The 26,917-nt window shown below is 54.6% G+C and overlaps 2 protein-coding genes across 6 annotated transcripts in view; one reads left to right on the top strand and one right to left on the bottom strand.

Annotated features, from left to right (window-relative positions):
* MGAT5 (alpha-1,6-mannosylglycoprotein 6-beta-N-acetylglucosaminyltransferase) overlaps positions 1-14,614 on the top strand; it is a 366,943-nt gene extending 352,329 nt beyond the window's left edge. For all 4 annotated transcript variants that reach the window (XM_027077962.1, XM_027132531.1, XM_027132535.1 and 1 more), the window contains exons 17-18: positions 2,067-2,224; positions 8,692-14,614. In XM_027077962.1, the coding sequence (XP_026933763.1) occupies positions 2,067-2,224; positions 8,692-8,890 (357 nt within the window). In that variant the 3' untranslated portion in view covers positions 8,891-14,614. The remainder of the gene's footprint in view (positions 1-2,066; positions 2,225-8,691) is intronic.
* Positions 14,615-16,076: 1,462 nt separating this feature from the next.
* TMEM163 (transmembrane protein 163) overlaps positions 16,077-26,917 on the bottom strand; it is a 257,520-nt gene continuing 246,679 nt past the window's right edge. Inside the window, exons 6-8 of one of the 2 annotated variants that reach the window (XM_027077977.1) lie at positions 26,159-26,270; positions 18,044-18,185; positions 16,077-16,642 (exon numbers count right to left, since the gene is read on the bottom strand). In XM_027077977.1, coding sequence (XP_026933778.1) covers positions 16,582-16,642; positions 18,044-18,185; positions 26,159-26,270 — 315 coding nt within the window. In that variant the 3' untranslated portion in view covers positions 16,077-16,581. Of the gene's footprint in view, positions 16,643-18,043; positions 18,186-21,739; positions 22,933-26,158; positions 26,271-26,917 lie in introns of those variants that run through there. The other variant, XM_027077988.1, reaches the window with a different exon arrangement.

Below are 26,917 nucleotides of genomic sequence, written 5' to 3'. Positions count from 1 at the left end.
TCATAACTGAGATCCCCACTCCCTCCTGCCTTACCTGGTGTCATAGCGACTAAGGACACCTTCAGGCCTCCATCTGTTCAATTTTATCACCTTCAGGCTTTCCAGATGGTTCACCAAACCTTAAGAAGGGCCTGCTGCTCTTGGCACCATTTCTTTTTTTTGTTTTTAATTTATTTGATTGAAGCTTCGTTGATTTACATTGTTGTGTTAGTTTCTGGTGTACAGCAAAGTGATGCCATTATACATACATATAATAGTCTGCATCTGCTAATCCCAAGCTCCCAATCCCTCCTTCTTCCGCCCACCTCCCCCTTGGCGACCAGCAGTCTACTCTCTTTCTGTGAGTCTGTTTCTGTTTCATAGATAAGTTCATTTGTGTCATATTTTAGATTCCACATATAAATGACATCATATGGTATTTGTCTTTGTCTGACTTACTTCACTTAGTATGATAACCTCTAGGTCCATCCATATTGTTGCAAATGGCATTATTTCATTCTTTTTCGTGGCTGAGTAGTATTCCTCTATCTGTATCCATATCTACCTATCTATCGTCCAACCACAATTTCTTTATCCATTCATCTGTCGATGGACACGTAGGTTGCTTCCATGTCTTGGCTGTTGTAAATAGTGCTGCTGTGAACACAGGGGTGCATATATATTTTTGAATTAGTGTTTTCTCCAGATATAGGCCCAGGAATGGGATAGCTGGATCGTATGGCAACTCTAGTTTTTTGAGTAACCTCCATACTGTTTTTCATAGCCGCTGCACCCAGTATACATTCTCACTGACATATTTTCACTACTTCTAAACAGTTACCTGTTTAAATACAGCTTTTAGGTTGTTTCAAGTCTTCTGCTTCTCTTCTAACAATACTGCTGGGATTCCTGTGTCCTGTGTAGGTTTCTTTGCCCAATTGTGTCCCATACATCTGGGGTGAATTCCTACAAGTGGAATTCAGAGCCCAGGATCCTAACCCTAACCACTGGGTACCCCTGAGGGCTAGCCTGCCCCCCAGAAAGTTACACAAACATGGCTCTTCAGGGCTCCTGCCCTGACATCATCTTCTGCAGGTTGGGCGGCCCCGGAGATTCAGAAGAATTTTACTAGGGTTCCATCAGCATCGTGCAAGCAGAGCAAGCTCTGGTTGCCAGTGGTGCATGAGTTTCCACCCTCAGTACCTGTTCAGGGTCGCTCCAGGCACAGCTGAGATGAAAGCTGGGGTCCCAGGGCAGAGAGAGTTCCCACTCCGCACCTGCCCGTTCCCTGGTCCCACTGCGTCTTTCTCCTCAACACTCAGCTTCATAACTAGGCTGCCCGTTCACCACGCTGCACAGGTTACTTCCTGGTCTTCCCCGCCCGTGACTTCCTTGGATGTGTTAATTTCCTGCGCACCCTCCAGATCCTGGGAATGACCACCCAGCCCCATCCTGAGCATGCCACCACCTTCCATGCCTCGGGGCGCCCCTCCCTGCAGGGGATACCAGCTTACTTGACCTCCTATCACACATCCTCAGACTGTTTCTCTAGCCGTTGAATCTGTGTGTTACAATTGTTTTCAACCAACAAGCACTGAGCCTCTATCAAGACCACGACCCCGCAACAGTCCTCTCCCAGATGCCTGCAGACTCCTTGCTGTGCTCCTTTGCTTCCCAAAGTTGAAACCAGCACTCACAAAACAGTGTCATATTAGGTGACCGCCGAATTAGGTAGACACTGAAAATGTCTTTGGAATTAGGGCGGAGGGAATAGAACGGCTGGTGAAGGTGGATCTGGAGATGGGCTTTCAAGCGTGGAGGCTTTAGCTCGATTGCATCATTGTAGGTGGCGATACGAACGAATAGCCCCCGTTACCGGCAGACACAGTGCTGTGCACAGAAAGCCAAGGCCAAGACCGTGTTCTAGCTGAGCTGGGTTCCAACCCAAGTCTGTCTGGTCCTGCCTCCTGCCCCTCACTGCTCTCCCATGACTAGGTGCCCGGCCCCCTTGTTGGGGCTCGTTGGCAGACTGGGGACCCCCACTTGCATCCCCGGTCCCTTGGCTGATGGTTTCATTGTCATTCCAGGACTTCTGCCATGGGCAAGTGATGTGGCCGCCCCTGAGTGCCCTGCAGGTAAAGCTTGCTGAGCCCGGGCAGTCCTGCAAGCAGGTGTGTCAGGAGAAACAGCTCATCTGTGAGCCTTCCTTCTTCCAGCATCTCAACAAGGACAAGGACTTGCTGAAGTAAGTGCTGGAGCACGGGAGAGGCAGCTCAGCCTGCAGCTCGCCTCTGGGTCAGAGCTGGGTTGCGAGGGATGAGGTTTTCCTTTTTAGGCTCGTGGGCTGTTGGAATAAGATGTGGAAAAGGTTATAGCATGATCCCACCGCCCCCCTCTACCCAGAGAAAGTTGGCCCAGCGCTTTTATTGTTAAGTAGATGAGGTCACCTGGCCTGCTGATATATTTAGAATTCGAATAGGGGTGTTTTGTTTGCATAAATAACGGGAAGTCGGGGCTGGGAGATGGCGGGAGGCGTTCGGTTTGCTAATTGGTACCCAAGAACCATGGGAGCCGAGATGGGCACAGAACCACAAGCACAGACAGACCCGCCCCTGCGGTCCCCTGGCTGTAGCTAGGTCCGCAGAGTCAGGGAGTCTGGAAGAAATGAAAAATACGGGCAGGGAGCTAGCACAGCACTGCCCGCAGCAAATTTCCCTGCCACCTTCCCCTCCTGCAGCCCCATCTCCTTTTGTGCTTTATTCCAGCCCCTTTGAGGGCATGAGCAGGCCTGGCTTTGCCGGGTCCCTGAGCAGGGGTGCAGGTGCAGCAGTGGGATCACAGGCCAGAGTGAGCCAGGAAGGACCTTCTCTATTGCTGGGATTTCTTTTCTCGTGCTGCTTGTGTTACTTGCAGTCACACCATTCATTTCCCTTTGCAGTGGCATTTTGAGTTTGGTGTTTGCACTTTCCAGGTTTCCATGTGAAGTTTCTTCTGGCCTCTGACTCATGCCCCCTGTCAGTGCTGAATCTGTTCCTCGATATTTATCACACCCTCCCTGGGCCACAACCTGGTTAATTACCTGTCACCCCTTCCCAACCTTAAGAACTCTTAATGCGGTGTTTTCCCCTGAGGGATTTGCTATCCCAACCCTAGATATTCCGCACAGCTGTGGTTCTGCCCCAGTCTTTTTTTTTTTTTACATCTTTATTGGAGTATAATTGCCTTACAATGATGTGTTAGTTTCTGCTTTGTAACAGAATGAATCAGTTATACATATACGTATGTCCCCATATCTCTTCCCTCTTCCGTCTCCCTCCCTCCCGCCCTCCCTATCACACCCCTCTAGGTGGTCACAAAGCACCTAGCTGATCTCCCTGTGCTATGCGGCTGCTTCCCACTAGCTATCTACCTTACGTTTGTTAGTGTATATATGTCCGTGCCTCTCTCTCGCCCTGTCACAGCTCACCCTTCCCCCTCCCCGGGTCCTCAAGTCCATTCTCTAGTAGGTCTGTGTCTTTATTCCTGTCTTACCCCTAGGTTCTTCATGACATTTTTTTCCCTTAAATTCCATATATATGTGTTAGCATACGGTATTTGTCTTTCTCTTTCTGACTTACTTCACTCTGTATGACAGACTCTAGGTCCATCCACCTCATTACAAATAGCTCAATTTCATGTCTTTTTATGGCTGAGTAATATTCCATTGTATATATGGGCCCCAGTCTTGAAGAGGATGTTTAAGGAACAGAGTGGGGACTTCCCTGGAAGTCCAACGGTTAGGACTCCACGCTTCCACTGCAGGGGGCACGGGTTCGATCCCTGGTCAGGGAACTGAGATCCTGCACGCCGTACGCACCCCCCTCCCCCAATAATAATAATAATAATAATAAGGCACAGAGTGGACTCAGGGCTCGCGGCTTGCCGGCCCCTGTTCTGGCTTCACACCCTTCTAGAGCGTGGTTGGCCACCGTGCTCATCCGTGCCTAGTGGTCTGAGCTGCCCTGATCCTGCCTGAAAGTCTTACTACCTTCAAGTGTGGTATAAAACCCTTTTTAGAGAAAGCGCGTGGTCTCTAGCGTCGCGCCTACAGGGATGCTCTCCTGAGTGGGGATGTGGATGATGCTATTTTTTCTCGTTCTTTTTACGTGAAGACCCGGATCAGAGGTGGCCTCGGTTCCACCATCAGAATAAAGGCCAGGCCAGCAGAGTCGGTCGGCGGCCTGCTCTGCAGCCCGTGGAGCCTTGTGGGAGGGAACACTGGTCTGACGTCTGTGGAAAGCCCTGATGGTGCCAGAAGCTTCCATCTCCAGAGCACGCATCCCAAATTCTAGGTCCGGGGGGAGCTTGCCACTCGCCCCTTTTGCAGACGGCTCCCGTAGCAAAGTGGCTTTCTGAGAACCCCGAGTGTCTCCCTCTGTTTGAGCGGAAGTCTGGATGCACTGGGGGCAGGCTACAGAGCGTCTACACAGAACTGTCTACGTGCAGCCGCTGCCCCAGCGCTGGAGGAGGGAACCCGGACGGGACCCTCAGCAGCGGCGGCCTTCCTGGCCAGGCCGCAGGCGGGGCTCCCGGGGCTCGCTCTCAGAGAGCACGGGGCCCACCACAGCCCGCCCGTCTGCAGACCCAAGGGCTAGGTCCCGCGGAGGCACAGGACAGGGAACCAAGGAACCAGTTTCCTCTGTCCCCAGCAATGTCCTCACCTGTGAGATGGGGACAGCCCGGGTAATGATGAGAGAAGATGCAGCTGGTGCTGCAGGCAGAGCAGAAAAGCCCTGTCTTGTAGAGAGCTTGGGCAGCGGGGCAGGCCCGAGGCCACCAGGCTGAGACCAGAAACGCCAGTGCCCTGCCACCTCCCTGCCCACCCCCACCCCCGCCCGCCGCCGTCTTCCAAGCTGAGCCCAGGGAGCAGAAGGCCTTGCTGTGGGGCGGCCGTGGGGTTACTAAACGCCCCTCCCACCCCATCCCCTTGTAGATACGTGGGTTTTCTTCCTAGGAGGCTGCCGTGAAGGCTGAGTTTGCAGTAGAGCCTCCTGCAGTTAATTTTCTGTGCGCAGGAGCCCTGGTGAATACCTTGCCTCTGCACTTGTAAATACCGATAACGTCGTGAAAGCCCGGCTCTCTGGTGCGTCTGTTGAAACCCTCTTCAGTGAGGCAGTCCTGGCTTATTCGTGTTCATGGCCTGTTAGCAGCGAGCTGCTGCTCTTTCTTCTCCAACTTGGGGCCTGGCTCTGAGTTTAAGCTCCTCTCCGTCTTCGGGTGTCCCCGGCCTGTCCTCGCTCTGCAGTGTGACCTGATGTGACTTAAGTAGAGCCCTTTGGAGCGTCCCGTGCTGTCGTCTTGAATCGGGGAGTCAGGCAGGGCGAGGTGGGAGTGATGGAGAGGCGACCACAAACTCCTGTGCACGGAGCATGCGTGATTCGGGTGGCACCCAACCTGACCCGGACCGGGGCCGGAGTGGCCGGAGGACAGAGGCCCCAGGCAGAGCCAGAGTCCGGGCTGGTGGGACCCAGGGCGGGCGCACCTCGGCTTCCGAAATGGGAACGTGCGTTAGCGCAACGTGTGTTGCGACCTTTACAGGTTGTACCTTCTGAAAGATTCATTTATTGAGTGTGGGTTGGTTGGTTTGAAGAACAGTAATTCTAAGCCATGAGGCCTGGACTGTGAGCTCGTGGGCACCTTCGGAGCAGGGAGGTGGCCCTGAGTCCGAGTGGTGACGAGGGAGCTTGGGGAGACTTGGTGGATACGGGGCAGGGCTAAGGAGGATGGGGCGGGGGAAGGAGTAAGACCAGCCGGTGGGTCCTGCTTCCATCCCTTCATCCTGAGTGGGGCTGCGTTGGGGGAAGGGTGGGCGGCTTCTCTTCTCTCAGGAAATAGGCAGCCCCACGGGAAGGGGCCTTTGCCCTTCTCTTCTTCAAGGGCTATAAACTCTACACTAAGGGCTGAGGGGCCTCGGAAGCCCCAGCTCCCATCCTGTGAGAGAAGCCACCGAGGCCAGCTGGAGAGAGGTGAGGACCACAGGGGCCCACAGAAAGGAAACAGCACAGCGCGCCACAGGTCTGAGCGGGGAGTGTGTGTGTGTGCGCGCGTGCATGCACGCGTGTGTGCGACACAGACATCCCAGGAACAGAGAGGCAGAAACAGCCACACGCATGCCCTGAAGAGGCGAGGGACCACAGCAGAGCATGAGGATGTGCTCCAGCCATTGGGAAGGTCTCCTCGGCAACAGCTGAGGACTGTGGCTCACTAGCTCAGCAAGGATGCTGGAGGGGCCTTCCCGACCGCCCGGGGCTTGTGGGACGGAGACCTGCAGCTAACAGAAGGGAGAGCTCCCCGGGGTAGGGGGTTGGGTCACACCCATGGGTGGCTCCGGTGCCCCTCAGCTAAACCGCTGGGGAGCTGCCTGGGGACGGGTCCCCTGTGGCTCCGGGGACCACCTGCTGCTTGAGTGCTTCGTGGTCATCTCTGGGCATCGGCCCTGGGCCGGCTGCTACCGTTGCAGCCTCGTGGTCACGGGCGCACGTGCTCGCACCCCAGGAGGCCGGGCCTGGAGTCTGAGTCCAGGAGACCAGAGGCGGTAGGAGGGTTTCTTCCTGGCTCCTGGCAATTCTCCCCCTTGCCTCGGGGTCTCAGATGAGTTGTGGAGATTTCCACGCTCCTGACGAGCAGTGTACCAGGCAGATGGCTTGAGTTAAGACACAGCAGCTGCTGTAATTCGCCTAAATAAATAAATAGCATGAGCATGAATCTGGATCCCAACGCCGCATTCCATATGGCAACTTTTCACGCACAGTGGAGCCCTGGAGACCCCTTTTTGTGTTGCCCAGGAGGAGTGTCCTGTGAGGGAGCTGGTAGCCCCTGTCTCCGGCTCAGGTTTCCTTAAGACCTCCACGTCCCGCCCTCGCCATGCCCTCTGGGTGCCTCCGTCTCCCGGCTGGCTTACCTAACATCAAGGGGTATCGGGCCACTTAGAGAAGCCGCAGAGCTCCCTGGCGACTGCAGCAGCAAGATGGGCCGGTGCTGCCCTCCTGGGCACCGGGAGCCAGGCAGGCAGCCTTGGAGAGCTCACCGGAAGCCCCAGCAGACGCACTGGGAACCACCAGGAGGGCAGGTGGGCCCTGGCAGTTAGTTGGCGGGAGGAAGAAAAAAGAGGGCGCAGGAGTAATGGGGGCGCCATGTGCTCTTCCCCCGACACTTGGAGGCTTTCCAGAGGCAGCAGGAGACCTCAGGTTCCACATCCAGGTCCCCTCCCTACCGGCAAGAATCAAGACTTCCGTGAACAAAGCAAAACAGAGATGGTTGGCACGTGTGTAAGTTCTCACTGCTGGGCAGAGGAGGAAGGTGGCATGGCCCAGCCCGCGTCGGCCGGGGCAGGGTGTTGATGGGAATCATGATAGGTCTCGTGTGTTGAATACTTCCCAGAGCTAGACTCTGCCAGCTGCTTGATAAGCATTAATTTAATCCCTGGACCTTCCCTGTGAGGGAAGGATTCTCTCTCCCCATTTCACAGAAGAGGAAACAGACACAGAGAGGCTCAGTCATTGGTCCAGGGCCACACAGCTCATAAGAGATGAAGCCAGGACTCAGACCCAGATCTGTCTGGCCCTCCTATACCACCTTCTCTGAACTGGTCCCCACCAGCCATGTGGGGTACAGGGGACAAGGTGGGTAGGACCCAGGTACCCCAGGTAAGAGGAGAACTTACGTGGCTCTTCTTTGAAATGAGGCCAACACGGTTGGAAACAGAAACATCCGGTTCTCCTTCGCCCCCCCCACCACCCCCCAGGCTGTGGTCCCAGGCTGAGAAAGCAAAGCCACAGGGGTCTCCAGCCCACAGAAAATTCACCTGTTGGGAGACTACGGCGCAGGGGCAAGAACACAGACCTGGGATGATTCAGTCCCTGCTCTGCGCACCCAGAAACCTCAAGCTGGGGACAGGGCTGGGGTGGGGGTGTTACTGTTGCCACTGTCCTCCAAGGTCCAGTGACTCAGGTCCAGGACGGCACCTTCCCCGGGAGACCGTCTGACTGCTGTCCAGTGGGGACTAAGGCCATGTAACAGGGGTATCTTGAAGCCATTAATTGAGAAAATTAAATATAGTTTTTAAAACACATGTAAATAATGCCTATCTTTCCCCCAGTCTCACTCCTCAGAAGTCAACAGTGTTAAGTCTTTAGTGTGTAGTCTTTCATGACTTCTCTCCCTCTCCCCCCTCCTCCCCCCGCCCCCCGTCTCTCTCTCTGTCTCTCTCACTCACACACACACACACACACACACACGCGCGCGCGCGTTGGTACACCGTACATCCTGTCGTTACCTGCCTTACTCGAGGACAGCTCTCATGCCAATGCTCGCATTTCCACCTCTCCTCTGTCAAGGGCTGCATGTAACTCTGATGGTACAGATGAGCCAGAGTTGATTCAGCCATTTCCCACTTGCTGAGTATTCAGGTTATTTCCAGTTTTTCTCCATTACGGACAGTGCTTCGCTAAGCAGCCTTGAACACATAGGCCCATACACGTGTCCAGGCTCACACATGACTTTCTCGAGCCTGGATTTCCAGAGGTGAGAGAATGGCTGGGTCAGAGGCCGGCTGACGTTTCATTTCTACTGCAGGAGCCCCGAACGAGCTCCCCACGCCTCGGACGGTGGACAGGTGGAGGCAGGGGTGAGGACGACCCCTGCATCCCTAACCCCTTTCTCTTCCCCTGCAAGGTACGAGGTGACCTGCCAAAGCTCAGAGATGGCCAAGGACATCGTGGTGCCCTCCTTCGACCCCAAGAACAAGCACTGTGTGTTTCAAGGTGACCTCCTGCTGTTCAGCTGTGCTGGCGCCCACCCCAGGCACCGGAGGATCTGCCCCTGCCGGGACTTCATCAAGGGCCAGGTGGCTCTCTGTAAAGACTGTCTCTAGCAGCCACCGGCTCGTCCCCGCACGCACTCTCCTGGGGAAGACGGTGGGCAGAAATCACTCGGGGACTTTCGCCGGAGCCTGAACTCCTTTGGCGGGAGGTCTCGATTTGGTATTGCTCCCGCTGCGGTCGGAGGATCCCAGCGGAGTTCTCACCAAAACAAAACGAGAGTCGACGTCAGGCCGGGGAGCCTGGCTTCTCCCTGGCACAAATTCATTTTTAATCTTGGAGGAGCTACTGTAGGGAGACTGTCTATGCAGCTGCTCCAGGGTAGAAAGAGAATCTCAAGATTCATTTAAATGAAACAAAACCAGAGGAGGAATTGAGCTAGTTGGAAAGGACTTCGTATGGGAACATTCCTAAACCCATTAACTTATTTATTTGGGAGGGAGGGAGGGGGAGCTGGGGCGGGCAGAGAGGGATTGATCACGCGTCTTGTAAACTTCTTCGATCTTCCTCTGTTGGCCGTCCACCTTCACTATAATATTACTACTGTCTGCTTTGGGCAGGGTGCCCTGTGGGGTTGGTGGCATGCTTAAGGGCAGCTCTGGGGACCTAGCTCCTCGAAGTGGATGGTGGCAGAACAGAACAAACCTTGTGTGCTTGCCACACGGCAGCTAGGGCACGGGCAGCCCCTGGCGTGCGGAGGTATGCCTGTGTGGTCCGGAGAGCCCACGGGGACCAAAGATGGGCTGCTTTGCAGCGAGAGGCTCCTTTCCTCTGTCCCACCCCATCCCCAGCCGAAAACATACTCGCACCCAAACCCACACCCACATACAACCTTGGCTGTCATTTCTGGTTAGGATTAGAAGAGCTACCCTTGGAGCTCTTGGAGGCCGTGCTCTTTGCCCCTTCAGAGATTTGTCTTCGAGCTGAGATTTGGACGGGAGTGAAGCTGGTCTTAGGGACCACCAGAGCCGGGTTCTGGACGGATGGGCTCGTGTTGTATTCCCTCTAATGTCTGATGTCACTGAAGTCCAGGGAATGGGGCTCTTGGTGAACCTGATGCCGGCTCGGGGAGCAGGGGCAGGCCAGGATGCATGTGCACTGTCCTGGCCCCTCACCTGTGAGTGTGGGTGCGGCGTGCAAGGGGCAGGAATGTGATGCTGGCTTCTACTCCGGGCACAGGTATTTGTGGGGGGCGGGGGTGGTGAGCCACTTGGCAGGTTGGACCAAACCGTGGAGTCACCCCCCACCAGCTTTTGTGTGAGTTCCCCCCGGTCCCGCACACCTCCATCCCGTGCCTCAGTGCTGTGCGTGTAAGTGTGTATGTTTCTGCGATGCCCCTGGCATCTCCGTACTGCTAAGAGCGAGCCCTCTTCTCTCTCTGGCGGAACGGCCCCATTATGAGTTGTCCCGTGATCAGTCCAGACCTCACTCATGCTTCTGAGTGCCTTGGTCGCCGAGCAGAGCAGCTGGGCAAGGCTAATGGCCTGGGTGGGCCTTCGGGACATGAGGTTGAAGTTAGAATTCTGCTTTCTGAGGACCAGATGGAGTGTGGAGACTTGAGTTATGGGAAGTTAGATTCCGCCTGCTTCTAGATTCTTCTTGGGTGTAAAATTAATATCGAGCACACAGCCAGCCATTTTTTCTTAGACCCTCTGTGGGTCTTAATTGCACCTCCCATCTTAGAGAATGGAGGGAGGGAGGAAGGGCAGCCGGGGTCTCCCCGACCCCATAGGTGGCCCACATGTGCCAGGGAGAATGCTGGCGGGGAGGTCTCTCTGCTCTGAGCGCGGATGCAGGGGCCCGCCCGTCACAGCCTGGCTAAGAAGAGCAATAAGGATGGAGGGTGCGAGTGCCTGGGTGCCTTGAAGCTTTGCAAGGGCGGTTTCCCGCAGTGGGAGTGCCATCCCTGCTGTGGGGAACAGCTTTTCCCTACAGATGGGACTCCTGGCTGCAGCCTTGCTGGTGGCAGTTTGCTTGAGGGCCCAGGCCTGCAATTCCTGGGCCGGTGCTGCCCTCTTCTGGGCTCTTCTGGGAGCTTCCAGTGCTGAGGACGTGAGTGCCGGCGTTTGACCAGCAGGGGGAGCCGGCGGGCCGAGACCAGTTTCCCACTCGGCCAGATAAAGCCATTTTGCGAGACAGCTGTTACAGCCAACCCAGGAACTCTGAAAGCAAGGAAGTTGGAAAGCCCTGTTCTCAGAAAGATGCTGTGCCGGGCTTGTGTTCCAGAAGCTGCAGGATTGTTTGCTGGCTGCCCCTGAGCTCAGGGACTCTCCGCCTTCTGGAGAATTCCTCTTCTCCTCGTCAGGACTCTAAGGTCAGGCAGCCGGGAGAGCACCTCCCCAGTTTGAAGATTCCTGTGGCTTCCCCCCATTTCTAGTAATGGAAGTAAGCCAGAGCTCTCTGCCTGCAGGGCTGCTGCTCCTGGGGCAAAGAAACCCACACTCCAGTTCTTGAGGGCATTATGAACAGAGGCGGCGACACTGAATGTATACTGGCTCTCAGGCCTCCACACACGTGGCCCAAGTCTGGTCAGCGACCCAAGAGGACATTGGGATAGGGACCTCCATCTGCCCTGCACAGGAAGGGGTGCGATTCCTGCCTGCCCTGGGAGAGGAAGGCACCTCTCAGAGTGTGGTCTGGGAGCCTTCGATGGTTTTGCCGATGCCAATCTTAATAGAATCCTAAACCAATTAATTGGTAATCGATGACAATTCCACAGGGAGAGAAATCCCCAATCAGGATTAGTGTCTTCTTGTGCTCTGAGCATCTCTCATCTCTTGCCTGGTCTTTAGTTTTCGTACATTTTTTTCCTAAAAGATTTGGGATTTTTTTTTCCCCCCTCCACTGTGATCCTAAGTTCTTAAAAAAAAAAAAAAAAACTCGAGGGAAAACATTTAATTTATTAAAGGAGAGAAAGCTTTCCTTTGAAATGTAAAGACTTTCGGGAATAAACGTTCCTGAAAGGGGAAACGCTTCTCCCGCCAGTAAACACCTCATTTATTTCTTGTATGTAATTCGATTTGCACAAGTACAATTGGAGAAGCTTTTTTTGCATTTTTGCTTAGATTCGGTTTTGTCACTGCTTATAGTTTACTTTTTGTGTGTTTTGCTGTATGTTTGGAGATATTTCTTTGGTGATATTTATTTTTTCTCTGAGGTGCCTTTTCACTTTCGGGTTCGTTTTCGGAATGTGGGGTTGGTTTTTGGAATCTGGGTTTTGTTGAAGGAAGCTAGCAGACTCCTCCAGCTTGGAGAAAGGACATGCCCTGGCATCACTGCGGGCAACTCAGGCTGGGCGCCGAAAATGCCCTCCAAGCCCCCCCCCCGGGGGGCCATAGTGTAGGGGCACATACACCCCCATGAAGCCATGAGAACCCCCAAGGTCTGACTTCCTCCAGACCAGCCCATACTTTCCCAGGCTGCTCGGCCAGGTCTTTGGGTTTGGGGACTGCTGGTTGACACGTGCCACCCCGGGAGCTTGGTGAGGTCTGGCTGCAGCAGAAAACCAGCCCTACCTGAGGGGTTGCACTGAAGGGAAGCAGGCCCTGCTGAACTCATGGAAGCACTGGCCCAAAACCACTTCATCTGGTTAGCAGGATGAAGGGGAAGAAATACGCACCCCCTTTTTTTGTTTCTTTGGCAAACGTGGGGTTCGATAAAAGTGACTACTCAGCTTCCCGGTAAGCTCACTTTGGGGCGCCCCAGTGCAGCTCACTGGTAGTGAAGCCACGAGTGTGACCAGGTAGACAAAACTGTTCTGTTTATGGGTGGATTTGTGCTTTTTAGACCAGACCAAGGCAGGCCACCCCGTTCTCCGAGGTGGTTTACCTAGATTGTGTATTTAATGGGAACATTGCCACCCTCTCCCATGCCCCCCGCAATTCTTGATTTAAAAAAAAAGGTCTGTTAACGACAGGCTCAGTTGTGTTACTCTCCCATGCCTGGAATGTTGTATTTATTGAAAAGTATTTTCATTTCTACACTGGCTTCACTCTAACCCCATCCATCCCTGTGGGGCTGCAGAGCACCTTTGTGTGAAGAGCTGGATGGATGTAGAGAGATTCAGACTTCTTTAGGAAGGTAGGAATTTCCTAAAGCACAGGGCGGGTTCCTTTCCTTCTTGTGGGCTTCAACAAAAAAATGGAAAACCAAGTTTTTATAGCAAAAGGCCAAATTAGCTGTCTAGTGTCCGATGCAGAAAAAAACTACCCTAGCTTTCTTAGCACTTAGGGTTTTTGTGAGGATTCAGTTTAGCAGTGAATTAGCAGTGTTTAGCAGTGTCTGGCATATAGTAAGCCCTAGTGAGTGTTAAATATTGTTGTTATTCGCCTTTCGTAAAATTCGAGAAAAAAGAGCTGAGCTCACTTCCTATCCTTGATTCAAAAGTAATACCTACGGGAGAATACTCCCAAGTTGATAGAATGTTGTAGGACGTAGTGGTGGAAGATACCTGAGTCCTGTGTCCACCCTGCTGGTTAAAATGCACTGACTGGAAAATATGCCTGACTGCAGCCCCAGATGGAACTGGGCCACAAGAATTAGCAAACTGAACATAAGAGGGTGACCTCTGGCCACATGCTGCGGACCGCACCCCACTCAGCTTCTGGATCCTTCCAGGGTTTTGCTTTGCAGAACTTGGTGAGCTGGAAATTAAAATGAATTCTCTGACAGACTGTCCCCTTAAAGTTACCCATCTTTCTCTGAAATGCAATGATAGAGGCGTTTCTGTTTTTTATTGAAGGGGAAAGGAATGACCAATTGAACTTAATCGCTCCCCAGGAAGCCCCTTTTGGCGCCCCCTGCTGGCCAGGGTGGCTCCTGCACTGTCCAGTCCAAGAGGATCAGGCTCCCAGGCTGGTTAGTTGTCACGTTTCTCTCGCATTAAAGGTTATTCTATGGGGGTGGCGGGGGCGTCTTCAGAGCTCCAAGAGGCTACTCGGGGCTTAATGTTGTTTTCCCAGATCACCTGAATGTCAGTTCGCTTTTTTTTTTGGGGGGGGGGGTTGGTTTCAGCCTCTTGCTTCCCTAGATAGGTTTAGAGTTGTATCTCCTCTCCTATCTTGGCCCTATTCTGCATAGATTGCATTTGTGGAAAATGGAGGACTATGTTGGAGTCTGGTGTCTTTTTCAGATCCTTTGGATTCTCTTCAGCTGAATCAGCAGTCATTTAAGATCGGAACTGACCTTCTTCAAAGCATCATTTCCTCTATTCTTCCCAGATCTTGTGGAGCCTTCAGATTACCCCCCAGCCCCCCGCATCCGGTGAGGCACGACAAAGGGATGCAAGGGCAGCCGTGCGCTCGTGCGTCGGGCAGGGCCCCGTCTGGGTCCGTGGGGGGCAAGGGTGGTCCTGGAGGCTCAGAGCCTTTGTGGTGCTGGAGGGCTCCCTGGGCCAGCCGGCCAGGAACCTAGCACAGGCAGCCACCTCTGGCACAGCTGAGATGGAGCAGACGTGGGATGCCTTTGCTCACCGGCCTGCCCGGGTGAACAAGAGTGGAAGTCTATGCCAAAGGAGATGGTGACGTCCTTTCTGCTGTAGTTGCTGTCACAGCCTTGATGTCTGTAAGCTAATGGCCATTCGCGTCTGTGTCTTCGGCCAGCTCCTGGTACAACCATTTTCTACTGTTCACTTCTGGGGTTAAGTAGTGCGGGATTCTGCAAATAAGGTGTTGCTGTCAAATGTACTGTACCGGCGTAGAGAGCACTGCTTTGTTTTCCACTGTTGTAGAGAAAACTAGGGAGAACTTTATTTTTCAATAAACTTTTCTTGTGTGACAGATGGAAGTGATTTGGGGGCAGGGCGGGTGGGTACCAGGGCTCCAGCAGGACCCCGTCCAGCTGCATCCTCCAGCAGTGGTAGCTGCTGACTGCGTTTCACCGTTTGCAGGTACACTGCCGAAAATGCTGATAGGAAGGTAGGTTTAAGGAATTGGGGAGGTGGGGGGCTCACTATGGAACACCCACCAGCACTGATTGCAGAGCACGCTCACCTAGAAGGGAATTGAGTTTGCAAGTAGACTGTTGTTTGTTTTGTAGGTAACTGTACTACATCAGATGTTTAACAATCTTGAAGGATGGACTAGCAAGATAGCCCTTAAGAGGCTATCAGAGGGCTTATTAGACCTGGAACATGTTTCCCCACTTCAGAGAGAGCACTTGGACCCCAGGGCTCAGTGTGGTTAGGCACAGGCCCTGGGAACAAGGAAGTTCAAGTTCATGCTCCCACCAGGAGCTTGTTGTGGGGCCGTGATGCAGCCTCTCCGAAGCTGGTGAACCTTCTGGTCGCTGCCCAGAGCAGAGACACCAAGGGAGACAGCCTGCATGTTTGATGGGACACACGTCCCCAAGGAAGGTGAGCATAACTTGAGTGCCTAAGTTTGGGGGGCTGCCACGGCATAGCTGTCACAATGGGAACTATATTAAACAGTAAATACAGGGAGAAAACCTGCAGAAAAGAAACCTATTGAATCTTGCATTTCCCAGACCTGGACAGTGTCCATCTTTTCTGTGCAACATGGTAACAGCCCAATAGAATATGCCTCAAAATGCCGTTGGTTTAATCGGATGCTTTCAGCGTGCCTTCCTCTCCAAGGTCAGTGACCTCTTAGGACCACACCACCTCCCCTTCCGGGGCCTAAGGTAGCTGGGGGGCGGGGCACGGCCCTCCCGGACTTGGGGGGTGGGGTGGTGGTCAGCTCCAGGCACCACCACATGGACGTATGTGGCTACTCTCTCTTCCCCTCCCTGAGCAGGGGGTGAGACTGGCCCCCACCCCGACACCCCGTGCTTCACCCACAGCAGTGACAACCTTCACCATCACGTCCCCATACCATATAAAACAGGCCAAGGTCTTTATTGGTCACCGTCGCCCGGACAAGCAGCAGTGCTAGAGGTACAGAATGTTGCGTGTGGGGAGACCGTTTTTGTGTGTGTGTCTTTAACAGAATCTATGCCTAACGCTGCATAAACCGAGAACAGCTTGTTCCTTACGACGTGAACGGACTGAAATGTACCATTACCACGTCACACAGCATAAGCATATAGATACATCTATGGATAGATTATATAATTATTTATTACAAATAAACTGTAGTTTCACACCTCTCCAAAAGGGATCCTGTGTTTACACGTACGTTCGGGTTCTGAATGTACAAGGAAGGGTCAGGGGCTGAGTTCGACCATGCAAAAGCTCACACGTCTATCACGAAGCACTTTAAAAATAGAATGGTCTCCTCCTTCAGAACAAATTTGGTGTTTAGATTGAGGATTAGTGAAACAGTATGAAATGAATGAAATACATGGACAGAAATTAGGAAGTGATAAAGGGGTGAGGGACCAACGGGTACGGTCTTCTCTTAAAATCTGCCAGGAGACTCCGGGCCCACGTGGAGGACCGAGGAGGTGAGTCCGGGGAGCTGCTCTCCATTTGAGGCTGGGAGCACCCCAGAGGCATTCCACCAAGCAGACGTCGTATCCTCCCCACACGAACCTTTTTACTGCAGAAGATGGAAAAGGTCAGTCCTCCCGCCGGAGACGGGGTCCTGCTCCGTGCTCACGGTCCTGCGGTGTTTGGCGGGGGCAGTGGCGGGAAGCAGTGCGGTCCGGCCTGCTGGGGAGACCTGGTTCCCGTGAGCACAAAGAAACTGAACGTTCAGTTAAACATCAGTACCGTCTGCCTGCATGGAAACCTCCGGTGGCCCCGACAGTCCTCATGCGGATGCAGGGCAGCCGGCCCCGGCCTCCTTCACTCAAACATCTCGTAGTGGCGCGTCTGCCTCACCCTGGGCACCATGTCGATGAGAAGCCTGCGAAGAGAAAGGCCGGTCACCCCAACACAGACCCTCCGCAGCCCTGGGCTTGAGCACTTGGGAAACAGATGGGGGCTTTGTTTTTTTATAAATATAATTCACATACTATAGAATTCCTACAATTCAGCGGTTTTTAGTACAAGCAACCATCACACCCACCTAATTCCAGAACGTTTTCATTGCCCCCCCCGAGAGAAACTCCATGCCCTCTAGCGGTCACTCCCCACCCCATCTTCCCCTGACAACCACAAACGTACTCTGAACCTCCATGGACTTGCCTATTGGGGACAGTTCCTATAAGTGGAATCATTCAAGATGTAGCCTCTGGCAACTGGTTTCTTTCACTGGGCGTGTTTTCGAGGTTCAGCCATCTATCAGTAGCATGAATCGGTATTTCTTTCTTTTTATGGCTGTATAAATACTCCACTGCATAGCTCTACCACATTTTATTTATTTATCCATTCATCAGTTAATGGACGTTTGGGTTCTTTAAAACCCGCATACGTTGGGCATATGAGTTGTCTCTACTTTTTTGCCCCCTGTGAATAATGCCACTATAAATGTTCATGCATAGGTGTTTGCATGGATGTGTTTTCGTTTCGCTGCAGTATATACCAAAGGGTGGGATTTGCTGGGTCAAATGGCGGCTCCGTGTTTAACATTTTGAGGAACTGCTAAACTATCCCCAAAGCGGCTGAACAATTTACATGCCCACGGGTAAGATACGGAGGTTCCGATTTCTCCACATTCTCACCAACTCTTACCGTGTCTTTTATCATAGCCATCGTAGTGGGAGAGAGGAGGCATGTTAACATTTAAAAGCTCAGCACCTTTGAGAAACTGTTCTCTTTTCAAAGGCCGACTCCAGCCTAGATGCTGGATGCAGAGCCAGCGATGCCTGCTGGGCACTTCCTTCTTCAGTGACAGGCCTCAGGCTGGGCTAGAACCAACTCTACATGTAGCCCTCCTGCACCAGAGTCCCTTTTGCAAGAAGTTCTCTAAGTGTGAGGTCCCGGCCTCTGTAGCAGGTGGCAGAGGGGACTTTAAGGGTGAGGACAGCCCCACAAACGCCTCCCTGGTGCTGATCATGACCCTCACTACAGAGGCGGAAAGGGGCACAAATCTATAGGCACGAAGGGTTAAAAAGGGAGGACCGTTCAGTGAACTACAAAAGACGGCACACAAAAGCGGACCCTTTGTGACCGAAAGCCTAGGCCCCTGGTCCAAGTCCTTGCCTCACTCCTGTCCCAGCCCCCAGAGTATGTGACGGCTGCAGGGGGCCTTTCCAGTCTCCTGACCTCCCCCGGGGGCGGGAGGGTCACAGGTACAAGAGGTGATCGGGGCTGGGGAATAAAGCGCCCGTGGCCGCCCGGAGAGCAAAGAGGAAACAGCACTTACTTGACCCCGTAGGCGAATATGGTGAGGCCGATGAGCACCCCGATGCTGCCGTCCAGGTACCAGACGGCCGAGTCGTGCTTGAACACCTCGGCGCTCAGCAGAATGGAGAAGCCCATCACGGCCCCCACGAGGGAGTTAAACCCTGGAAGAGAAGCAGAGAGCGGCTGAGGGCAGTGCCCAGGGAACTTGCTTAGCCACCAGGAAAACCACCAAAATGCCAGGCGTGCCTCTGCGTCCCGGAACGCGTACTGGAAGGGACGTTCCAGAAGCACTTCTCGGGTGAGAGCCGCCACCACCTCAGACACCCACATGGTTTGACAAATCTCTGCTCACACGTCACCAGAGACTCCCTGGAGGGAGCTGTCACCCTCACCGTCCATCCCCTGCCAGCCACCATGCCCAAGTGACAGCCTGTGTAGGCTCCTGTCGTCTTCCTCCCAGGCCCCAGGGACACAGCAGGGGCACCAGGCCTGCCAAACACACAGGGGACACTCAATACTCAGTGACTCATACCTGTCCAGTGTCTGCTGGGCAAGTACAGAGCTGGGATTGTCTCAACTCTGAAGTCAGATTATCACCCTCGTTTTACCAATGAGAAAACTAAGTTGAGCAGAGTGACTGAGGTTTAGTAAACTGACCAGCGTTATACAGATTGAGAGGGGGCAGGGCTGGGATTCTACCTGAACCCGTGTGCTTTCTCTGCCATGTCTCCTAAGTCACCCAAGGATTCTTCACTCTCCAGGAAAGAAATGCATAGACTAGCATTAGCTACCTGGTTGCAGAAAGGGCAATCCAACCAGAACTGGAGCTAACAGACGTGGATCACCGTCTCCTTTCACACACGTCACCTCAGTGGGTCCCCACGACTGAGGCATCGCACTTCCAGTCTACCTGTGGATTTTCCAAGGCCACGTGGGAAGGGAATGGTTTAGAGGGGCACCTGGGGTCTCGCCGTGCTGCGAGCCACAAGGCTCCTCGCCTGCCCCAGCATAACTGGGGCCTGAGAGCAGCTGCAGGTCCACGCTGCCCGGTGGTCCTCTGGCAGCTGCCCATGCAGGCCAGTAACCTCTCCGACAGCAGGCCTGCTCCCTTCCCTGGCAACTCCACCTGGGTAAAGGCGCCACACTTCTGCTGAATAACCTTAAATGCATTCACTGTGGGCTGCACCACTGCGGGGATGTGGGGTGTTCTAAATGAAGAGCAGAGGGACACGAAGAAGCGTGTAGGGTAGAGATGACGTAGGCCAAGCCCTTTCTCAGGATCCACGGGGTGCACCTCAACAGGCGGCCCCCTCAACAATGGGACCGAGATGACTCTGGGCCTGCAAGGACATCTCATCGCCTGTTGCCTCACACCCTCAAATCTCCATCATCTCCCCACTCCAGGTCTCAGCTGAGGACTCGGCCTTGTACTTCTTCGAGCACACAGGTTCAGACACCAACACCTCGTCTTCGCAACACCAAGTCCACCGCCCGCCTATGCCTGCTGCCCTCACATACTCAGCTGCTTCTCCAGTTACTGCCATTCCTATGTAAGACTGGCACCTTCATCCCTGTCCACTGAAGGGCTTTGCTCTTGAATTTCTTCTCCCTCTCCTGGGTCACTCCCACTGGGATAAGTCTTAGCATCATCACCCACCTCCACCTCCTTCCTGGACCCACCACGATCCCCATTCACTACCGCCCTTCGCAAAACTCCCTGGAGAGCTGGCTACCCCATCACACCTCCCATTCTCTCTTCGCCCCGTCCCACTCAGGTCCCTCCCCTCCCCCAGCGCTGCCCTGGTCCTGGATGTCTCCCGGCTGCCACAGGCCGTGCTTAACGCCTCGTCCTCACTGGACGCCCTCCTAATAAGAACACGTCTCTTCAGCCTCAAGGGACGCCGCGCTCTGCTGCTTTCCCGCTCTGCACCCTCGCTGGTCCTTCTCAGTCCCGTTTGCTAGACCCTCCTCCTGGAGCCCATCTGCATGCCTACCTTAGTCCCCTGAACACTTACTCCGCCTATATTCTCCGGCCAGGTTCTCACCTCCATCCCATAAGCCCGCATCTCCCTAGCTCTCTTTCGTCCTGACCTTTCCCCTCAGCTGCAGACATATAAGCATCTCAAACTGAACACGCTCAGGGCAAAAACTGCTGCCTCCCAACGACTCACCCTCCGGCCACCCTCTCTGTAAACAGCGCCCCCGTCCACCTGGCTGCCGAAGCCAAACATCTAGGAGCCCAGCCTGGACTTTTCTCACATCCCGAATCGCGTCCACACATCAAGTCATTCTTGCCACCTGTCAGCCCCCAAACCCGCCCCCAGTCTACCCCCTTCCCGCTGCCCCTCCTGCCCGCATCCCCCATCCTCTCCACAAGTCCCCTCGTGGCAGCCAAACTGACCTCTATAGCGAACAGAAGCCAGTTCTGAAAACCATCCAGACTCTTCACGCCGGCGAGTCCTGCGGTGACCAGCCCCTCCCTCCTCAGCCGCACCAGGCCCGCCGGTCCGCTCCTCGGTACCCCCCTCCGGCCACTCCACCGCCTGCAGCCGCCGGCCCCGGCCTCCCCCGCAGGCCTCCGCCGGCCGGACCCCTCGTCCTGGGGCCTCCCACGCTGCCTCCCCAGCCTGGACTCAGAGCCCCTAAGGCCGTCCCTCCCTCCCTCAGCCACACCCTCCTACCGGCACGCCCTCGCTGCCGCTTCGCCGTTCTCCGTAACAAGACATTTTTACCATTTTTCTCTTTGCAGACACCCCTCTTTCCCACCAGAAATGTCCGCGTAAGGACAGGAATTTTGTGTCTCTCCTTGCTCTGCTCCAAGTCCCAGCACAGGGGCTGGCACTCCTCGGGGACTCGATTGATTGCTGCATTAAATACTGAGTTAACGGAGGGAGGGAGGGGGGAGGGGAAGGCATGGACATGGCCTTAGCCGTGGACTCCCACCGGCCGGGCTGGGCCGTCCCGAGGGAGAGAGGAAGCCACCGCTGCCAGGCTCTGGGGGGCTCCCTGCTGAGGCGGGCCTGCGGCTACAGCTCTGGGGAGACAGCCCCCCGAGAGGTGGACGATTTACCCCTGAACTTCAGGGTGTGCTCTGGGGCCCCCTGGAGAGCCAAACTTCTCCAGTCGCTTCCCGAGGCTCTCCACAAGGTTCACACCCGGCGGAGCCTTCCAACCCAGTTTCACCTCAATACAGGTGACATGGGTTAGCAAAGGCAAACCCCTCCACCTTCCCGCCACCGGGGACCATATCCTCCAGAGGCCAGTCCAGGGAACTGGGTGGAGAGAGGGGCCGGGACTTGCTGGGAGCCTGCGGCGGGTGAGGGCTATTCCAGGCGGGGCCTCCACCCGCCCCGCCGTGTCTACCTGGGGATCCCGACCCACCGTCCGCAGGGAGCACTTGTACCCCTCCCCCAAGGCCTCCACTGCAGACAGCAGACCTGACGAAGAGCTTTCTCTGGGTGCCCTGTGGGTAGCGGGAGGGCAGGGCTGGCATCAGCTTCACCTGAGATGTGTCCCACCAGTTCCAGGTCCCAAGGCCAAATCTCTAAGCCTTCAACCTTCGACCGACAGGAGACAGGCGCCCTTCCCCGTGCTACGTCCTGGCCTCCCCTTCTCAGGGCCGCCCGGGGACAAGGCTGCAACCCAGGCCCCTGTGGCGTTAGTTTCCGTGGCTCCTCCAGGCTCGCTCAGCTCTAGACGATGGGGAAAAGCAGTCAGCGTGCTCCCCTTCTCTGTTGGCCGTGCGGCTCATGTAGCTGACTCCACTCCGCCCTTGTCACCGCAGAGTCTCTCCCAGCTCCTCGCACACAGAGCGCTTTGGAGCTCCCCCCCTCTCTGTCCTGCCCATGGTTTCGGCCTCTGCATATCACACCCTCAATTCTGCTTCCATCTCTCCCCAAGGAGGGGGACGGTGGGCCCACTCTGAGACGGGGGAGGCCATATTTCTCTCCTGTCTCCTGATACATCAGGATCATCAAGATACTTCCCCTCTCCCATTAGTAGAGGCTGCCATTTACCCTCTTACGTCTGGCTGTCCCTCGAATCTCCCTGTTCTTTTTAACAAATGGAATCAGACCAGTCCTCTTAAAAGAAGTCTCTGCAGCCCACGCCTTTTCTCAGAAGGCCACCAAAAGCGTCCACAGAGACCACTACCCTGTCAAGGGGCTACCTGGGCTGGAGTTTACCTCTCAGGCATCAAGTTGGGGGAATTCTGTTTTGGGGGGTGGCTACAGGAAAATGGCAGAGACGAGCTAGAGATGGCTGCTGCCCCAGGGCAGACTGGAATCCTTCATTCTTCTTTCTCCGTCTTTGTCGTGGGTACCAGTGGGCCCCCGGGGCCCCCAGAGAAGCCCGGAGGAGCTCAGAAAGGCTGCAGAGGGTGGGAGGTTCCCCCAGACAGCCACTAGATGTCCACTCACTGCACCAAGTCACCGGGCTCTGCCAGCCCAGGACCCACCAGCCTCTCCTTTCCACAGTGGGGGGACCCACCCACCCCATGCAGACTCTGGATGGTTCACAGCTGGTGGAACTTTCACCCTGTTCACCCACACCTTCCAGGAGTCTCTGACCTGCTCCGCTCTGCCGACCTGTGGTTGTGACAGAGCCTGACGCATTTCAGCTGCACCTCTTAGGAGCCTGTGCGGGGACACTGGAAACGGCACACCCGGACTGGGGGACGACTCCGTACCCACCCTGCGGCCTCCTTCAGAATTTCAGAGGCTTCCTAGCAGCAGCTATTCCCCAGGAAGGACACTGAGCCCACAGGCCCCCCATCTTCCTAACGAGGCACACGAGGCCCCATCGGTCACTCACCTCTGAGCCGCTGTCCGCACCCCACCCAGGCCCACATGCTTGTTCCATCTGCCTGTTAAAGCCAGGGCTCTTGCCAAAAATAAACGCCGTCATCATCTTAGAAAACAAAACAATGTCTCAGGCGATCTTGATTAGAGGCTCTAACAGTCTGGCGTTGATGACTAGACAAGAATCTGTGTCATGAAGCACCTATTCACTGTAAGCAGGAAATTCTGATTCAAAGTCGTTCATGTACTTGAAATCCACCACAGACTCCTGATACTTCAGAACAGTCAACCCAGGCCCCTCAACTCGGGTTTCCGGCTGTCCTGCGGGCAGCGCTGGAGCCCGGCTGCTGGCCCCTCGTTCAGAACTCCCCCCGGGTACCTTTCCACAATCTTCCTCTGTCTGATTTGTAGCATTAACTTGCCTGGCCCCCTGCCCTGGGCCAGACCAACAGTAACGGCAGGCGTGGCTCCCGAAGCCCAGCCGGCCCCCGACCTCCCCACGTGAGGGAAGAACAGAGAGCAGATACTTACAGAGGGTTCCCTACTTCTGCTCATCAATGAATGAGGAAAATCGAGATCCCAGACAAGGCAACGCGCAGGAGGCTGTAATTACTGCCGCCTATTTAGCTGACACTCCCACCAAGCGGGGGACTGCAGAGTGCGACAACCATGCCCCCTGACGGCGGGGAGGGGGCCCTCATGGGTGACAGGCTAGGGGACCGGGGTGCTGCCTCAGCTCTTTGCAATAGCGCCCCCTGTCTTGCTCTGCCGGTCTGTCTCTCCTCAACCTCCACAGCCAATTCATCCCCGAGCCCTGCCCATGTTATAAATATTGCCCACCCTTCCTCCATTCCCCCATATCTCCCCCTCCCCGACGCAGGCCACCACCCCAAGAGCTCCCCAGAGACCTCTCCCCTCCCTGAGGCCTCTCCGCTCTGTTCTCTACCTTGATGGCCACAAGTCTCTTTTAAAAACATCCATCATGTCACCTCGTCTGTTTAAACATTGAGCAAAACATCCAAAATCCCACGCTTGACCTAACGTGCTGATTGGTCCGCCCTCGCCCACTCGTCGGGGCCCCTCATATCCTCCCTTCCTAACTCTCCCCTTGCAGATGCCCCAGGCTCCCTCCCAACTCGACTCCCTCTGCCTGAGGAGTGCCTGTCCCCGTCTTTCCGCCTGTCGGTGGAACAGTTTTCACTTAAACCACCCACTTCTCTTTGTAATGACCCCTCTCCCTGGGTCAAGACTGGGACAGAAGTACTGCTTATGCAGGTGGATGGTTTTGTATGTGAAAATGATGACATCAGGAGTTATTTCATTAGAAAACACATACTTCTCATCAGGGCCTTCTCTTACACCACACAAAATGGCGGGACGTTAGAACGAGTGAAGCCTAAATAGAAACAGCATCTGGAACGCCTATAAGGCGTTCGGTGAAGTCACCGGTCGAGGGAGGGGCACCCACTGTTCTGAGAAGAAGGGGGTCAAGCCCCGTGGTCATGGGTAGAGAGGGGACAGGGCCTCCTGCCTGGCGGCCTGGGAGGAAGGCGTGACTGCTGGGTCCACATTCAGGCTCCCGGCCCAGTGTCTCGGCTGCAGTCACCTGAATACAGAAAGTGCTGATATCTGTAAGTCAGAGGGGCTCTCTGACTTATGGGGTCAACTCAGGGCAGACAGAGGAGCGCCTGCCGGGTACTCACCACCTGGAGCCCCGAAAACTGTGCTGACTGGTGCAGCTTCCCCCAGGCCGGCCTTCCCGTCCCTCGTGTGCAAGGTAAAGAGACTTCGAAAGGAAGGAACAGAACACGTCGCTGGAGATTCAAGGTCCAGCCAGACCTCTGCTCTGTTCAGGCCTAAAGGGTGCAGGCAGAGCTGTGCCCCTCAGAGCAACAGAAAAGAACCTGGAAGGTGGCTGGAGAACCCACACCCGAACTCCTGGTTACTGCTCTCAGCCCAAGGCCGCCTGTGCTCTCATTCCTAAAATAGGAGGATTCCACAGCCAAAGGAGGCGTTTTCTTTTCCAGCTTAAAAAACACCAGGCCACAAAAATCACACGGAGTGAACACTTCTCCCCCAGTCCTGGAAGCATCACTTTGACCTCCTGCCTGCCTGCCCCACCGTGCAGAAGTCCAGCTCCACACACGGCAGGGCATCAGCACAGGATCAGGAGTCCAAGTCCACACCGTGTCACCAAGCTCGTCACTTGGGAGGGAAGGGGCCTCTGACCGCCATCCACCCCGTCCTCAATGGATAACAGCTACCCACACATGACTGCGCCCACGTATTGCACATAGGAGAGAACCCTGAGAATCTGAGGAGGAGGGAGCAGTGCTTTCCTTTAAAAAGAAATCATGGGAATTCCCTGGAGGTCCAGTGCTTAGGATGTAGCACTTTCACTGCCGGGATCCGGGTTCAATCCCTAGTTCGGGAAATAAGATCTCACAGGCTGTGCGGTGCAGTGGGGGGGGGGGGGGGGGGGGAAAAAGAAAAAAGAAAAAGGAGGGGAGGGAGGGAGGGAGGGAGAGAAAGAAAATCCTAACGATCTCTGCTCTACTTTGTGCAGGCACATCCACCGGCCCACCAGCTTTTACCCTTGGACCTCCCACCCCAGGGCACAGGGGCTCAGGCCGCTACTCCCGACCCCCAGAAACTTCACACGCTCCAGGATAAAGAAAAAGAGGACAGGCAGGCAGTAGCGTCCATCATGTTTCTAGTTTGCATGCCAGCACTAGTTTGCAAAAAAACGGAAACGTGCGTTTTCTACTTTCACACATCCTTCTCTGTCAGCCCAGAGGCCACGCGGGAAGCTCCTCCTGGCCCACAGGACGCAGAGGGACACCTCCGCCTGGTTTGGGTCTTGAGCAGAGAACACATGGCTCATTTCCCTGGCAAAGCCCTGGTCACTGCAACTTGAACTCCCAGGTAAGCGTTTCACTAGCTGGAGGGGGAAATGGGCGTGGAGCGTTCACCAAGGAAACCTGCACAGAATCCAGGGAAAACATTTACTTTTTATTTGGAGCAATGCACATCAAATGCAAGGCTCTGGGAAGCCCTTTGTGCTCCATGATTAAGAGCCTGGGGAGCCCTGAGCCACCCTGGTAGGAGGTGCCGGTGGAGGTGATTCAAGAAGAGTGTATTCAATTCCTAGGGCACAAGACATCTGCCCTGACAGGAAACCCTGAGAATCACTAAACAGCCTGGGTGGAGGGGAGGGCAGTGAGGAACAGATTCCGAATTGTTGAGCTCTTCTGCGAGACGAGCAGCGAAACGTGACTCAAACAGCACCTCCCCTCAATGTGAGCTCAGCCCCTAGACACACTGGCCTTACTCACCATCGGTTATGAGGGCTCTGCTGGTCAGAACCTTCCCCAGCATGAACTTCAGCACAGCCAGGATGCTGCAAAGGATCCCACTTAAAATGGAGACGCTGAACAGGAAATCATCCTAGAAGAGAAAGTTCCAGATTTCAACAGTTCAGCTCAGGTGAGAGCAGATTGCAAGCCACTGGCCTTTGTTCCCAGAACAAATCATCACTGGTGTACGCTGCCACCAGGTGGGGGTATATTGCTTGTTTTTATACCTCAGTTACCTGTGTCGCCGGGAATCAAAAAGATGATCAAAAACGAATAATCCAAACTTACATTTCCTTAGAAACCGATTACATACTTCTTTTCCTGTAGGAGATTCCCCTTCCCGCTATTCTGCCAAAATGGTGGCAATCACCGATCAATAACAGAGTTGGTCAAATGCTAAACACAGTGACTTCTGTGTCGAGTTTTCCATGGAGAAGTCAAAAAGCAGCTGACTGCGAAGTCTGGAACGTGTAAGTGCACCACTGGCCTAAGAGCAGAGCCGGCTGAACTTGCCACGGGGTCCATCGTGGCTGGAGCTACTTACAACCATATTTTTTCCTTAACCTCACGCAAGCAACTGGAAGTTCATCTATAGCCTTCAAGGTGGGAAAAGGTATCTAAAAATAAAGTCTGCTATTGATGTTATCTTAGCACTTCCTATAAGTCGTTAGCTTACCTCTGCAAGCAAAGGCATGCGTCCCATATGCAAAAGCGAGTAGCCGTATATCTAGCCCATAG

This window comes from Aethalodelphis obliquidens, unplaced genomic scaffold (genome assembly GCF_003676395.1).
Source record: "Aethalodelphis obliquidens isolate GAN/ISIS:26980383/991018 unplaced genomic scaffold, ASM367639v1 scaffold2, whole genome shotgun sequence".
Lineage (NCBI taxonomy): Eukaryota > Metazoa > Chordata > Mammalia > Artiodactyla > Delphinidae > Aethalodelphis > Aethalodelphis obliquidens.
This window is presented reverse-complemented; position numbering and strand designations above follow the sequence as displayed.